The 14228-nt window shown below is 43.7% G+C and overlaps 1 protein-coding gene across 3 annotated transcripts in view; it reads right to left on the bottom strand.

Annotated features, from left to right (window-relative positions):
* Positions 1-14228, bottom strand: part of ARHGEF28 (Rho guanine nucleotide exchange factor 28) — a 281452-nt gene that overhangs the window by 45680 nt on the left and 221544 nt on the right. For all 3 annotated transcript variants that reach the window (XM_037032058.1, XM_037032059.1, XM_037032060.1), the window contains 4 exons: positions 9331-9585; positions 7709-7785; positions 2329-2507; positions 1242-1333 (listed from right to left, as the gene is read on the bottom strand). In XM_037032058.1, coding sequence (XP_036887953.1) covers positions 1242-1333; positions 2329-2507; positions 7709-7785; positions 9331-9585 — 603 coding nt within the window. The remainder of the gene's footprint in view (positions 1-1241; positions 1334-2328; positions 2508-7708; positions 7786-9330; positions 9586-14228) is intronic.

Genomic DNA, 14228 nt, shown 5'->3' with positions numbered 1-14228 from the left:
CAGAATCACCTGGGGAGAGTTCAAAATACTAATGTCTGCACCCTACCTGACAGATCCTGACTGAATTGGTTGAGGGTGGGGCCAAAGCATCAGAATTTTTAAAGACCTCCTCCAAGTGGTTCTAATGTCCAGTCGGAGAAGAGAACCACTGAGCTAGCCTAATTTCCTTATTTCACAGAGTGGGAAACTGAGGACCGGAGCTCTTGTGTTCCTTGTTCACAGCCAGACAACTATGATTTAACAGCACTGGGCCTTAACACTGAACCACCGGAGCCCAGGCTGGGTGGCCCAACTGCTTGGAGCATCGTCCCATGCATCAAAGCCTGGCAGGTTCAATTCCCGGCCAGGGCACGTATGGGAGGCCACTGATCAATGTTTCTCTCTCTCTGTCATCAATAAAAACATATCCTCAGGTGAGGATTAAAAAATATTAAAAATTAAACCACTGGATAGCAGTTCTAAGGCCCATCTGTGCCACACCGACCACAGTTACTGTCTGACATACGTTACGTACAGAATTTTAAAAATATATTCTTTTTAACATTAAATATTATTGTGTATTAGTTTCAGGTGTACAGCACAGTGGTTAGATAATGTTATACTTTACAAAGTGTTCCTCTGGTATTTCCAGTGCCCACCTGGCACTGCAGTCATCACAATATCACTGACTTTAATCTCTATGCTGTACTTTACATCCCTGTGACTGACTGTACTGTAACTACCAATTGTACCTCTTAATCCCTACATTTTCTTCATGTAGTTCCTCCCACCTCCCACCCCTCTGACAACTATCAAAATGTTCTCTATGAGTCTGTTTCTGTTTTGTTTGTTAATTTATATTGTTCTTTAGATTCCACCTACAAGTGAAATCATGTCGTATTTGTCTTTTCTGAGTGACCTATTTCACTTAGCACAATACTCTCTTGGTCCACCCACGCTGTCACAAATGGTTAAGATTTCCTTCTTTTTTTATAGCCAGGTGATATTCCATTGTATATATGTGCCATGGCTTTTAATATATATATTCTTAATTGAAAGGGAGGAAGGAGGGAGAGGCACATCTCATTTAAGCACGTTTAGTACCAGTACCTTTTGCTTTTCAGGTGGTTAGGGTGGGCCTTACATGTGCAGAATTAGCCTAAACAGTCAGTCAGTCACAACTTTCCATTCGTGACACCCGGGCTTCTTCAACATCCACAAACACACACAGCACTCAGGGGGGCAGAGGTGCCAGCACTGACCTTGGCATTGCTGAATCTTGGCCACTCTGGCGTCAGCTTTGCGCCTCTCTTCATCAGACTCGCTCGTTCTCCCTCCTTCTTCCTCTGGGCAGCTGTACAAGGCAACAGTCGAGAGAGACAACTGACACCAAACCCAAGTGTCTTCAGGCTCATTGGAAAGACACGGTACTGGCAGTAGAATTACTTTAAAAAAATGCAGCATCAAGAGAATTCATCATGCCCCAGGCCAACAGATGAACGGTTTTCTTGAGTATATAAAGGACCCTGCATAATACAACACAGCTCTCAAAGTTAGCCACATAAGATGACTCGAATTCCCCAACAAACTCACGTCCACATACACTCACGTACGCACACACACACACACACACACACCAACAACACCAGCATTAGATACAACTAAAATAACAATCTTGCTTTCTACTACCTGCGGGCAGTTCTGTTAATGGGGTAGAGTAGAGGCGTCATAGAGAATGGGAGCGGGCGCCAGGTTGGGGGTGGGGCACAGTGGCGATGAAGAAATTTTACATACGGTCATTCAGGATCTAACAAATCAGATCACCACGAAGAACGGTCACCGCAACCTCCCTCTCTCACTGACGAAAACCGCCCTTGCACAACAATTAGGAGTAAACCGACTTAGAGCACTCCAACCCACTCCTCTAAGAACGTTTACTGATTGATTCTCCAGTCCCTGCCCTCAAGGAGCTTCCAATCTAATAGGTATCGACACACAAGAAATGACACTGGCTCCAAGGCAGCAGACGACGAGCACCAAACAGATGCTGCAGAGAGTGAGTCGTGATGAATGCCAGGTAAGAAAGAGGCCACTGGAGCCAAAGAGGTCTTAACGGAGGCAGTGAGTGTGAGCCGCCCGAGATGGGCAGGGCTGCGTGGGCGGGGGGGCGGGGCTACATGCAGGCAGGCGGGGAGCACAGCACTACAGAGGAGGGGCGACCCTGGGAGGGGGCAGCGGGGCAGGCCTCTCTGGCTGAGGCAAAGTTTTCATGCAGAGGAGACACAGCCAGAACACTGCCCCCTGCTGACCAAGCCCACTCCCTAGGCGAAGGACAGAGGGGGCGGTTACCTCTCGACGGCCTGCTGGATCCGTCTCATCCAGTTATTTCGTTCCTCCTTGGAGTTGGTGTGAATCTCGTACATTTCCGGGCCGGCAGAAGAAGCACTGATGAGGAACATGCCTCTCTCCTCATTAGCCACTTCTCGAGCGATGAGCTTCTGAAGGGAGATGACGGATGGCTTCTGGTCCTACATAAAAGATGGGGACAGGCAGGTGAAGCAGCACCCTGTCTACAGTGAGGGGCACACACAGTGCATTAGCGAAGGGAGAGGACAGTGTCAGGTGAGTCTGAGTATCTCTTCCATGTGTCCCAAGAGCTGGGGAAGTTGGCAAGGTCCCCATGGAAAGGGCATGATGAGGACAGGCTGGGGAAGCAAGATGTAGGAGAATGGCTGCCCTCAGGAACTGGTGGTTGAAACCATCACTTTTAAAGAAACCAATGTGTCACTGACCACGGTGTATGCAGGTGAGGCTAAGCCTCCTCTCAGGGAAGCAGAGCGTGGGATATAAATCCCCTGTCTCCACTACTTGCTGCAAGTAAATAAAACTAATTTGCAATAAGAAATAAAGTAAAATAAGAGGACAGTTTTTTCAAAGAGGGAACAATCAGGGCATCAAGAAAAACACCAAAATGGCACAATCAGGGTTGGAAGGATTTCTCTAGAAGCACATGGGATAGGAAATAGTATATCAAGTGTTACAAAGAGATTGAGAGGGCTAGAAGTCCACCTAAAGGGTCCGCTGGACGGGGCGGTTCACAGCAACACTGTTTCCCCAAGGTGGTGGATGCAGAATCCTGGTACTAAGAGGTGGAATATGAAAATGAAAGGCAAGACTGAGGAGGCGAGGCTTGGTTCCCTGGCACAACCAGTGTCCTTGCTCTTGCAGGAGCACGGCCAACACCTGCTACAGTTCTGTCTGAAATTGCTCCTTCCCACCAACCGGGGGAGCCCCCAGGGGCAGGAGCATTTCCAATTCATCTTCATAAGTCTGACACAGAGCAGGGCCTCAGTAACTGTCTGGAGAACAAGATTTAGCTTAATTCCATCAGAGGGGAATAAGAGGAAAGTCTAAAATGTGGTATCCAAGTCACGATTAAATCACCACTTCTCCCAACACTGACTGGGACCAATGTGCCCTTCCAAGTCCTGGGGAGTCAAAGAAGAGTAAGACTCTGACCACAGTGATGTCTAATAGGTAGTCAGCTGTAGTTGAAAGAATAGCCAAAAAATGCCTGCTATGATTTTGGAGGTAAATGGGAAGAATCTCCTTCGGTTTGTGGCTTCTACCACTGTTTACAGAGTCAGCTGCAGCACGTGGTTTTGCCTCCCACCGATGGACTGAGGGGCGCCCCTCTCCTGCACACACCACTCCATCCCCCACTGCTGACTCCTTGGTGCTGGCTTCGCTCCCCCAGCATCACAGGGCTCTCCCACCTCTGAAGGGTGTGCGGGCTTACCCAGAGTACCTCTCCATACCATCCCTCTCAGGGCAGAAAGAGTGAAAATAAAGGGACTGGCCAGCAGTCCTGTGCTCAGCCTCTGCGAAAGGAAACCAACACAGCTCTGTGGCCATGCTTTTAGAGTCTGGCCACGTCTAGTGAGGGAGCACTCCCGAGTACAGGGACTATCCCTCACTTGGCTACCGACCTGCTGTCTAAGACTCTGTCTGCCCTCCTTCTTCCAATGCACAGCTTTAACATCCTCAGCTTACAATATGAACAGCCTCTTTACATAAAGAGGCGGAGTAGGTTGAATTGCTGAAGACATAAGCAAGAGGGAAATTATTTGAACCAGTTGGTTAGTGTTATAAAAGGAGGGGAGGGGTTAAGTCAGATATTTTAAGAATGAAAAATGGGTAAGTGGGTAGAAAGTAGCATTAACTATACCACATCAGACCAGGAGGCATCAGGGATCTGTCCATCATTATTCACACTAATCACACACGAACACCAGAGATGATTAGCAATTCCAGTTAAATCTCTAGGAATGGAGGTAACGTGTCTACCTTGGAGATAAGATGTCAAAAAACTGATGGTGCAGAGGCCTTACCCAGACTGCAGAGATGTTTTGTTCATGCCATAGCATTTTAAAAACAGATTTTTTTTTCTGGATAGTTGGCAACATTTAAAAATTAGGGGATTCCACACTGAAAATTCTAGATTTCTGGATTTGTAGGAAAGCAGAAGATTGGCAATCCTGGGCCCATATCCTCATTTAAAAACACCAATCCAAAAGACCCTATGCACCCAAATGTTCACAGCAGCACAATTTACAATAGCCAAGTGCTAGAAGCAACCTAAGTGCCCATCAGTAAATGAGTGGATCAATAAACTGTGGTACATTTACACAATGGAATACTATGCAGCGGAGAAAAAGAAGAAACTCCTACCCTCTGTGACAGCATGGATGGAACTGGAGAGCATTATGCTAAGTGAAATAAGCCAGGCAGGCAGTGAGGGACAAATACAATATGATCTCACCTTTAACTGGAACATAATCAAGAAAAGAAAAAAGCAAACAAAATATAACCAGAGACATTGAAATTAAGAACAATCTAACAATAGCCAGAGGGGAGGGGAGAGGGGCCAATGGGGAAAAGGGTTTTCAGGAACTACTACATAGACAAAACCAAGGGGGAGGGTGGAAGCAAGGGAGGGAGGTCGGTTTGGATGGAGTGGCAGGGAGAGGTGGGGGAGAAAATGCAGACTGTAATCGAACAACAATAAAGTAATTTAAAAAAACAAACACTGTAGCCTTGTAATCCCTGCCTGCTTCAGGACAGGGCATGTACTCACCAGTTTACTACGGTCCCTAACCCTCTCTGTTGCTCCCTGACACCAAGCCCCGTCAAGTTTGCTCATTTATATCCCTGCCCAACACCTCTAGGCACTGGATTGAAGACCTCTGCCACAGAGGGAGAGGAAAAGGAGCTGCACCGTTAGCCTCATCGTTATGCTATGCCCTTTGTGAGTCCACCAAGTGGCCGATTCCACCAGTGGGTACTTCTATTGGTGATCCCACTGTGATAACAAGACCTTAAGGTCACCTCCTGCTTTGAACTTGCACATCCATATGGTCACTCTGTTTTATTGGCCATTCATTTTAAAGTTACCTTCCTTGATATTTAAGACAACCTCCTAGACTCAGTATTCTATGATTTAGTAAACACATCTACTTTTTCCTCCTCATTTCACGTATTGGGGTCCTACTGCCATTTCCAGCTAAGTCGCTTTAAAAACAAAATTATCTTTTAGGGAAGCTGCTCCACCCTTTTGCTACCTTCTGCTGGCCATTTCCAAATTCATCATGTCTTCTGTGACATGTACCACGCATTTACTTGAGAAGTTTTTTTAATAGCACGAGGGACAGAGAATCTCACTGTGGCTATTATTAGCATGAAGACACCTGTCTAAAACACTGCAGTGAGAACTAGCAAACCCATCTATCTGTGTACCCCTGGGCAATGCATCAGTTCCCTCAGGACAGTAACTACAAGATACCTGAGACACTTGGGCTGAGTCAACTCAAGGTATGTGATGAAACTAAAAAAGGACATGATTCAACAATTGGGTGCACTTGACTCTTTAAGGACAGTGGTTGCTCTTTTGCTTCCTGATGTCAGCAAGGGCTTAGCTGGCCTTTACAAAGGCAACCACATGCCAGGCTAATGTCTTCAGAAAGCAGGATCAGCACTGTCTTACCGTTGTCCATTGCCAAAGACATTTAACCAAGAGAAGCTGGGCCGCAGCTGCCTTCAGCCTGACAGTTGGTAACTGCATCCCTGAGTTTCCCTTTAATGGTGAATGCGATACATGGGAGGCATGGACAACTCTTCAAGAGGCCAGATAGGAGGGACAGACCCCTATCTGAAGTCATACTGTAAGTTAAGTACCGCAGCCTGATCTGAATCCAGCACTCTGCCATCCTCAAAAACAAAATCCTTGTCTATGTGCTGTGCCTAATTCTTGACTCGTCATCAGGTTGCTTGGCGAATAATATCAACCAAGAAGCAGAATTTGTTTCTCCTTTAGGTCTTTGGTTTTGAAGAACCTTTGTTTCTATAAAGATGTGGTATAAATTATTTTTTCTTCTAGCTGGGCTTTCACCAACCCAGTAACAAAATAGGCCAAACAAAATAGTCCCGCCTTCCCACTTACTTACTCTGTGTTCTACCAGAGCATCCCAGATAGCAGCAGAGAGGAGATGCTGGACCAATCAGTAGGTTGTCATGAAATTTGCAAATACACAGCTTCAGTGGACTAGGGGCACGAGGACTTGTTTAAGGCCTCCTGCAGTCCTCTGGTGCAGCTTTGTGAAAGAATCTCTGACCTTTTCACAACCTGCATCTCTGCACTGATAAGGGGCAATGTGATGAAGGGGGTGAAGAAGCCTATTGCGCCCACCTGACAAGTATGGACACTCAGGTGAGGCACTGATCCAGCCACTTCCCTCCCAGAACCCATCACTGGGCAGGCATGCTTCTTGTTTACTCTGGGCATAACAACAGAAAACTCACTAAGCTTTGAATTTTCCAAAATCAGCTGGAACTAATACCTGCTAATGACACCTGAACATCCTAGCGGTCTATAGATGACAATCGCCAGCATTTTAGAGACACCACGACACTGTCCACACTGGTACTGCACTTTAGATTCTTTCCTCTCACGGGGCCTGATGCTCCGTGATGCAACAAGGAGTTAGTTGGTGGCATCTTCCTTCTTCAAGCAAGTCATTTTGGACCACAACATGCTGTGTAAGTATTGTTACAAAACTCTGGTTTCACTGCTAATCTAAGTCTAACTCTGCTGGCAAGGTTAACATAACATACTATAGAGGTAACTGTTACATGAATAGCCTTATTAATTTGTAACTATTATAGTAGAAATAAGAAACAATCTTTAAACTTCAGGTACCAGGACGGTGCTTTCTTGTCAGATAGAAGAAACGTCACGACACTTGTGAATGGGGTTAGCAACAGGCAGAGCAGACCCATCCAACGGGCACAGGGAGCGAGGTGCCAGAAGTGACCGGCACTAACACCTGAGTTGCTGAAAGTCAAGGGCAGGATAACCAGATGGCAGAGGATCATCTGGTGGGGCTTAAGGCAGTGCCTATTCACCAACCAGCACCAAACAACTTCAATATTTTCACGGCTGCTTAAACTGCTGAACCAGCTAAGTACCTGTCCTGGTTAACTCAACACTTAACCCTGCCGGTTAAATCCAATCAGGTGCGCGTTACTAAACACTGAAATCACTAATTTCAGTGGGAATAGAACAGGGGTGTATTCTTGCCAATGGCTAATGTCACTGGGAATGTCAGGCATTTTTTCAAGGGGATGTGGGATCAAACCATTTAAAACACGCATCACATGGTCATATACTTACAACTGCTGCGAAGATGTATTTCTGGTCTTTTTCTTGTAAAAAGAGCAGCACATCAGTTAGAAGTAGAGCTAGAATATCTTCAAAGAAAAAAGCATTATTAGTATTAACGAAGCATACCACAGTTCAAATGCCATCATTAAATATTGTGATTTCGTGTTTGAAATTTAAATACATGTATTAGAAATCAAGAGAGTAAGTTAGTCTAATTATAAGACTTTTATAAAAATGCCTGTATTATGACAGCCAAAGATATTTTTACGGATAACTTGACAGGTAAGCTGTGTTTAGGGATGCATGCTTATATGTGTAACTATAAGTATTGCTAAATCTCCAGCAAAATATAATGTTGTAGCTTATAAAAAGGAAGAAAAATATTCAATTAAAAAAAGGTTTTAATAGACTGGAGCAAGCCCTTACCTTTAAAGGGAATAAAAGATGTTTAATTAAAAATGTTAGAAAGCAGTTTCTGCCCTGAATTATATATATAAAAGTCTGCTATTTTGCTCCATCTAGGCCTGAGGAAGTTTGAGATATGATATTTCCCTTACAAATTGTGCCCAAGAACCATCTTCACTATATACTAACCACTCTGACCCAGAGTTGCCAAAGCAGTGATTCTGCAAAATGGATAAAGAGCGAATGGACACATAGGACCTACAGACTGCACTTCATATTTTATGTTGGTTAACATTGTCATTGAAGTGATGTTTAGCTGCAACGCAGCAAGTTGCTGATCGTCAGCTACCACCTCAGTCAGTAGTGGCAACCTCCACTGAAACTTGCCCATCCTCACCTGGACTCGACAACCTCCCAGTGCTTACCTAAATATGGATGTTAAGATGTGCTAAAAATGAGGAGGACAGACCAGAATTTCTTAACCTGGCTGCACAGCAGGCTCACGTGGGAGCCATTAAGCATGCCTGAACTTGAGCTTCACCCCCACAAGGATACACTCAGAATTTCTGGGAGAAGACAAGCAGTTGTAAATTTCTGAAGCTCCAGAGCTGATTCTAGAGTGTGGTCAGGGTTAAGAACAGCCAGATCAGGCAAGATGCTCACTACAGAATCAGCCCTTAAGTATCTGAATAAACTGTTTTAGACCTAGAGTCAAGTTGATGCCCATTAGCAAATAACAGCACTGAGGAAGCATTTACACCAAATGTAAACATGTCTACAGAGTGTATACTACTCAGTAACAAAGATGACACTGGGAGCTCATGTCCCCCTTCAGTCTGGAGCCGGGCAGCACACACCAGGCTCTAGCTGTGCAGGTGTACCGCCTCGCTTGAAATACACATTTGCCAGATTAACATTTCTGTGCCACCCATTAGCTGAATTTTCAATTCCTTTGATTCCAACATTACAAACTCGTGCATTCACAAAATACATGTGGTGGCTTTTTGCTTAGAGCAGCAAACTGCCACCACAGGTTTGTTGCATTGGCCACACTGCCTACGGACATGCACGCCTCGGTCCCACAAGAATTCTCCCGCTGACCCAGACTCCGTGTGAGTGGCTACGTCTCTGAACAAGGTTTCTTTAGAAAATCTGCCCTTTAGTTAAACAAATAACATGTGTGGGGGAAAAGAAAAGGAGAACTCAGTTTGTTGGAGTTACAGCACCTTTGAAACGGCCTGTAGCGGTTTTCCAAAAAACAAGGCCGTCGTACAGCAGAGTCCGCTCTTTGCTCATCAGCGCCTGCTTCCTGAACACGTGGCCGTTCTTGAGCTTGGTGTATGTTTTGTTTTCCATCTTACTGAGGATCTCGAGCCATTTTTGGTTTTTCTCATATTCACTGACTTTTAAATCCACTGCAGCAATCATGTCTTTAATTAAGCAAAGAGCTCTGCATAAGTCTTTATGTTCTTCTGTCTTCTCTGCATGGGAAGAAGAAAGAAGGAACATGATACAATAAGCCAGAGGGCAATAAGGAAGGCAATTTTTTCCTACAGTTTTCAATACAGTTAAATGTGTCATCCAGATAGCAAAAATCTCATAACAAAAAGGTTGGATTAAGCTGGAATACCAGGTTATCACCCTGCACCCCTCCTCCCAAAAAAACCATTACAAGATTTAATTAGGAAAGATTTGCTTATCAGATGTGCTTCTGCTGAAACACTGTGAAAACAGGAAGTCTGGTTTCTAGGGACTGGTTTGACCTTCCCTGCAAAGCAGGGAACGACCTCTATCCAGGGTGAGGCAGAAGTAGGCATACAGTTGTCCATGCACATGGAAGTCATACAGTACTTAGTAAGTAACAGTACAAAAATAAACCCTGTGTTTCACATACTCACAACTCTTAACTTAATTTTGCCCCACCATGTATGCTAACTTAGGCCTCCCTTCCACCTTCCCAAATGCAGGTAATCAGGTAATCCCCACACCAAGTCCCTGCGGACTCAACCAAGCCACAGGCCCTCACCAGCCCTTTCATAAACTGGAACTTCAGGGTGTCCTGAATGGGCCTCAGACTCAGTTGCTTTTCTGGATCCCTCCCTCCATAAATTAATACTCAAAATTATATTTTCAAAGGCATTAGCATGAAGATGAATATATCAATGATACATATTAAACATTTTCCAAACTAAAAATATGGACCAAAGCACTGTGCCTAGTGGCCAAGTCCAGTTGTTATTCTTTTTTTTTTTTTAATTTTATTTCTTTTTTAGAGAAGGGAAGAGAGGGAGAGAGAGAGAGATCGATGTGTGAGAGAAACATCAACCAGTTACCTGTTACATGTGCCAACTGGGGACCTGGCTCCCAACCCAGGCATGTGCCCTGACCAGGAATTGAACCCATAACCCTTTGGCCTGCAGGCTGATGCTCAATCCACAGAGCCACACCAGCCAGAGCCAGTTGTTATTCTTCAAAATGAATTGACTACCTCCTCTTTTTGTTTTTTATAACAAAATGTTTTATTTTTTATACTTTTTTAAAATTGTTGTTCAAGTACAGTTGTCTCCATTTTCCCACCACCACTTTCCCCCACCACACCCACCCCCACCTTCTACCCTCAATCCTTCTCCCCCCCTTGGCTTTGTCCATAGGTCCTTTACACATGTTCCTTGATGGCCCTTCCCCTTCTTGCCCCTGTTATTCCCCTTCCCCCTCACCTCTGGTTTCNATCAGGTAATCCCCACACCAAGTCCCTGCGGACTCAACCAAGCCACAGGCCCTCACCAGCCCTTTCATAAACTGGAACTTCAGGGTGTCCTGAATGGGCCTCAGACTCAGTTGCTTTTCTGGATCCCTCCCTCCATAAATTAATACTCAAAATTATATTTTCAAAGGCATTAGCATGAAGATGAATATATCAATGATACATATTAAACATTTTCCAAACTAAAAATATGGACCAAAGCACTGTGCCTAGTGGCCAAGTCCAGTTGTTATTCTTTTTTTTTTTTTAATTTTATTTCTTTTTTAGAGAAGGGAAGAGAGGGAGAGAGAGAGAGATCGATGTGTGAGAGAAACATCAACCAGTTACCTGTTACATGTGCCAACTGGGGACCTGGCTCCCAACCCAGGCATGTGCCCTGACCAGGAATTGAACCCATAACCCTTTGGCCTGCAGGCTGATGCTCAATCCACAGAGCCACACCAGCCAGAGCCAGTTGTTATTCTTCAAAATGAATTGACTACCTCATCTTTTTGTTTTTTACAACAAAATGTTTTATTTTTTATACTTTTTAAAAATTGTTGTTCAAGTACAGTTGTCTCCATTTTCCCGTCACCACTTTCCCCCACCACACCCACCCCCACCTTCTACCCTCAATCCTTCTCCCCACCTTGGCTTTGTCCATAGGTCCTTTACACATGTTCCTTGATGACCCTTCCCCTTCTTGCCCCTGTTATTCCCCTTCCCCCTCACCTCTGGTTTCTGTTATTTATTTCAGTGTCTCTGGTTATATTTTGCTTGTTTTGTTGATTAGGTTACACTTATAGGTGAGATCATATGGTATTTGTCCCTCACCACCTGCCTTATTTCACTTAGCATAATGCTCTCCAGTTTCATCCATGCTGTTGAGAATGGTATGAGCTCATTCTTTCATTCTGCTGTGTAGTATTCCATTGTATAAACGTACCACAGTTTTTTGATCCACTCATTTACTGATGGGCACTTAGGTTGCTTCCAACACTTGGCTATTGTAAATTGTGCTGCTGTGAACATCGGGGTGCATAGGTTCTTTCAAACTGGTGTTTCAGTGTTCTTAGGGTAAAATCCCAGCAATGGAATTGCCAAGTCAAAGGCAGTTCCATTTTTAGTTTTTTTTGAGGAAATTCCATACTGTTTTCTACAGTGGCTGTACCAGTCTGCATTCCCACCAACAGTGTATTAGGGTTCCCTTTTCTCCACAACCTCTCCAGCACTTGTTTGTTGATTTGTTTATGATGGCCATTCTCACCAGTGTGAAGTAGTTTTGATTTGCATCTCTCTGATGGCTAGTGATGCTGAGCATCCTTTCATATGTCTCTGGGCCCTCTGTATGTCCTCCTTGGAAAAGTGTCTGTTCAGGTCCTTTGCCCATTTTCTAATTGGGTTGTCTTCCTGGAGCAGAGTCGTGTCAGTTCTTTACGTATTTGAAGATCAAACCCTCATCTGAAGTATCTTTGGCAAACATATTTACCCATATGGTTGGTTCCCTTTTCATTTTGCTGATGTTTTCTATGGCCGTGCAAAAGCTTTTAAATTTGACAAAGTCCCATTTGTTTATTCTTTCTTTTATGTCCCTTGCTCTAGTGGACATATCAGTGAAAATACTGCTGCGTGAAATACCTGAGATTTTCCTGCCTGTGTTCTCTAGGATTTTAATGGTGTCATGACTTATATTTAAGTCTTTTATCCATCTTCAGTTTATTTATGTATATGGCCTAAATTGGCAGTCAAGTTTCATTTTTTTTTTCACATAGCTGTCCAGATCTTCCAATACCATTTGCTGAAGAGGCTATTTTTAGTCTATTATATGCTCCCGCCCCCTTTATTGAATATTAATTGACTACAGAGACATGGGCATATTTCGGGGCTCTCTTGTCCCATTGATCTATGTGTCTATTCTTATACCAGTACCAGACTTCTTTGATTACTGTGGCCTTATAATATAGATTGATATCAGGAATTGTGATCCCTCCTACTTTGCACTTTTTTCTCAAAACTTCTGCAGCTATTCGGGAACCATTTATTTATAGTTCCATATAAATTTTTGAATTGTTTGTTCTATATCTGTGAAATATGTCATTGGTATTTTACTAGGGATTCTGCTGCATCTAAAAATTGCTTTGGGCAGAATGAACATTTTGATTAATTCTTCTTCATTCAGTTGTGGAAGATTATATTTTTCTAGAAATTTGTCCATTTCACCCAGGTTTTCCAATTTCTTGGCATATAGTTATTTGTAGTAGTATAATCCTTGGTATTTCTGTGGTGTCAGTTGTAATTTCTCCTCTTTCATTTCTGGTTTTATTTATTTGGGTCTCTCCCTTTCTTTCTTGATGAGTCTGGTTAAAGGCTTGTTGATTTTGTTTATCTTTTCAAAGAACCAGCTCCTGGATTTATTGATCTTTTGAATTATTCTTTTAGTCTGTATGTCATTTAATTCTGCTCGTATTTTGATTATTTTCTTCCTTCTACTCACTCTGCACTTTATTTGTTGTTGTTCCTCCAGCTCTTGCAGATGTAGGGTTTAGGTTGTTTCTCTGAAATGTTTCCAGCTTTCTTAGGTGGGCCTGTATCCCTGTGAACTTCCCCATCAGCATTGCCTTCATTCGCTGTGACCACCTCCTCTTATCTCTGGATAATCTTAGCAAAATCTTTGGAAGACTTCCTGCAACAGCCTCCTGAAACTTTGGATGAAACTGATTGTAGCTATTTTCTATATTTGAGGATTTAAAAAACCACCTACTTGATGTTTATTGAGGCAAATGGAACTGAAGGGAAAAGTTTCAGGAGATTATAAGGTGCTAAACTATGAGAAAAATTGGCAGAGAATATAAAAGGTTCTCAAGAGCCTAGAGCAGCAGAAATAAACCTGTAGGAATAGCAGTCAAGTGCAATGAGCACAAGTCCTCTGGAGGGTCTAAGCTCTTCCAGTTCTAAATGTCTTAAACAGATATTTGAGGATCTGTCAGAAAGCCTCAAGGAACAGATGCAGACACTCCTCTGTAACCAGGACAATTCTCTCTCACTGCCCAGGGCAGAATACCCCTCACTATTTTATTACACCTACTGGCCACTAAGCAGCAACCCCCAACAAAGTTCTTTCTAAAGAGCACATTTCACAAATAGGAATGTTGAGTAGAGAAAGTCAAAGTTGAGTTTACAAGGTGACTTGGGGTAAGGCCAAGAAAAAGGCTCAAAGTCTTCTGACTTTCAAAGACAAATTAGTGTCTTACAATAGCTTGCTACTCAAAGTATAGGAACACCAGCCCCACCTGAGTGCACTGTTAAAAATAATTCCCCTGGCTTCTACCTCAGACCTGCCAAATTGGAATCCACACCTAGAGGAGATCCCCAGGTAATCCC

The sequence above is a fragment of the Sturnira hondurensis genome, unplaced genomic scaffold (genome assembly GCF_014824575.4).
Source record: "Sturnira hondurensis isolate 20B ecotype Veracruz unplaced genomic scaffold, ASM1482457v3 Scaffold0021354, whole genome shotgun sequence".
Taxonomy (NCBI): domain Eukaryota; kingdom Metazoa; phylum Chordata; class Mammalia; order Chiroptera; family Phyllostomidae; genus Sturnira; species Sturnira hondurensis.
This window is presented reverse-complemented; position numbering and strand designations above follow the sequence as displayed.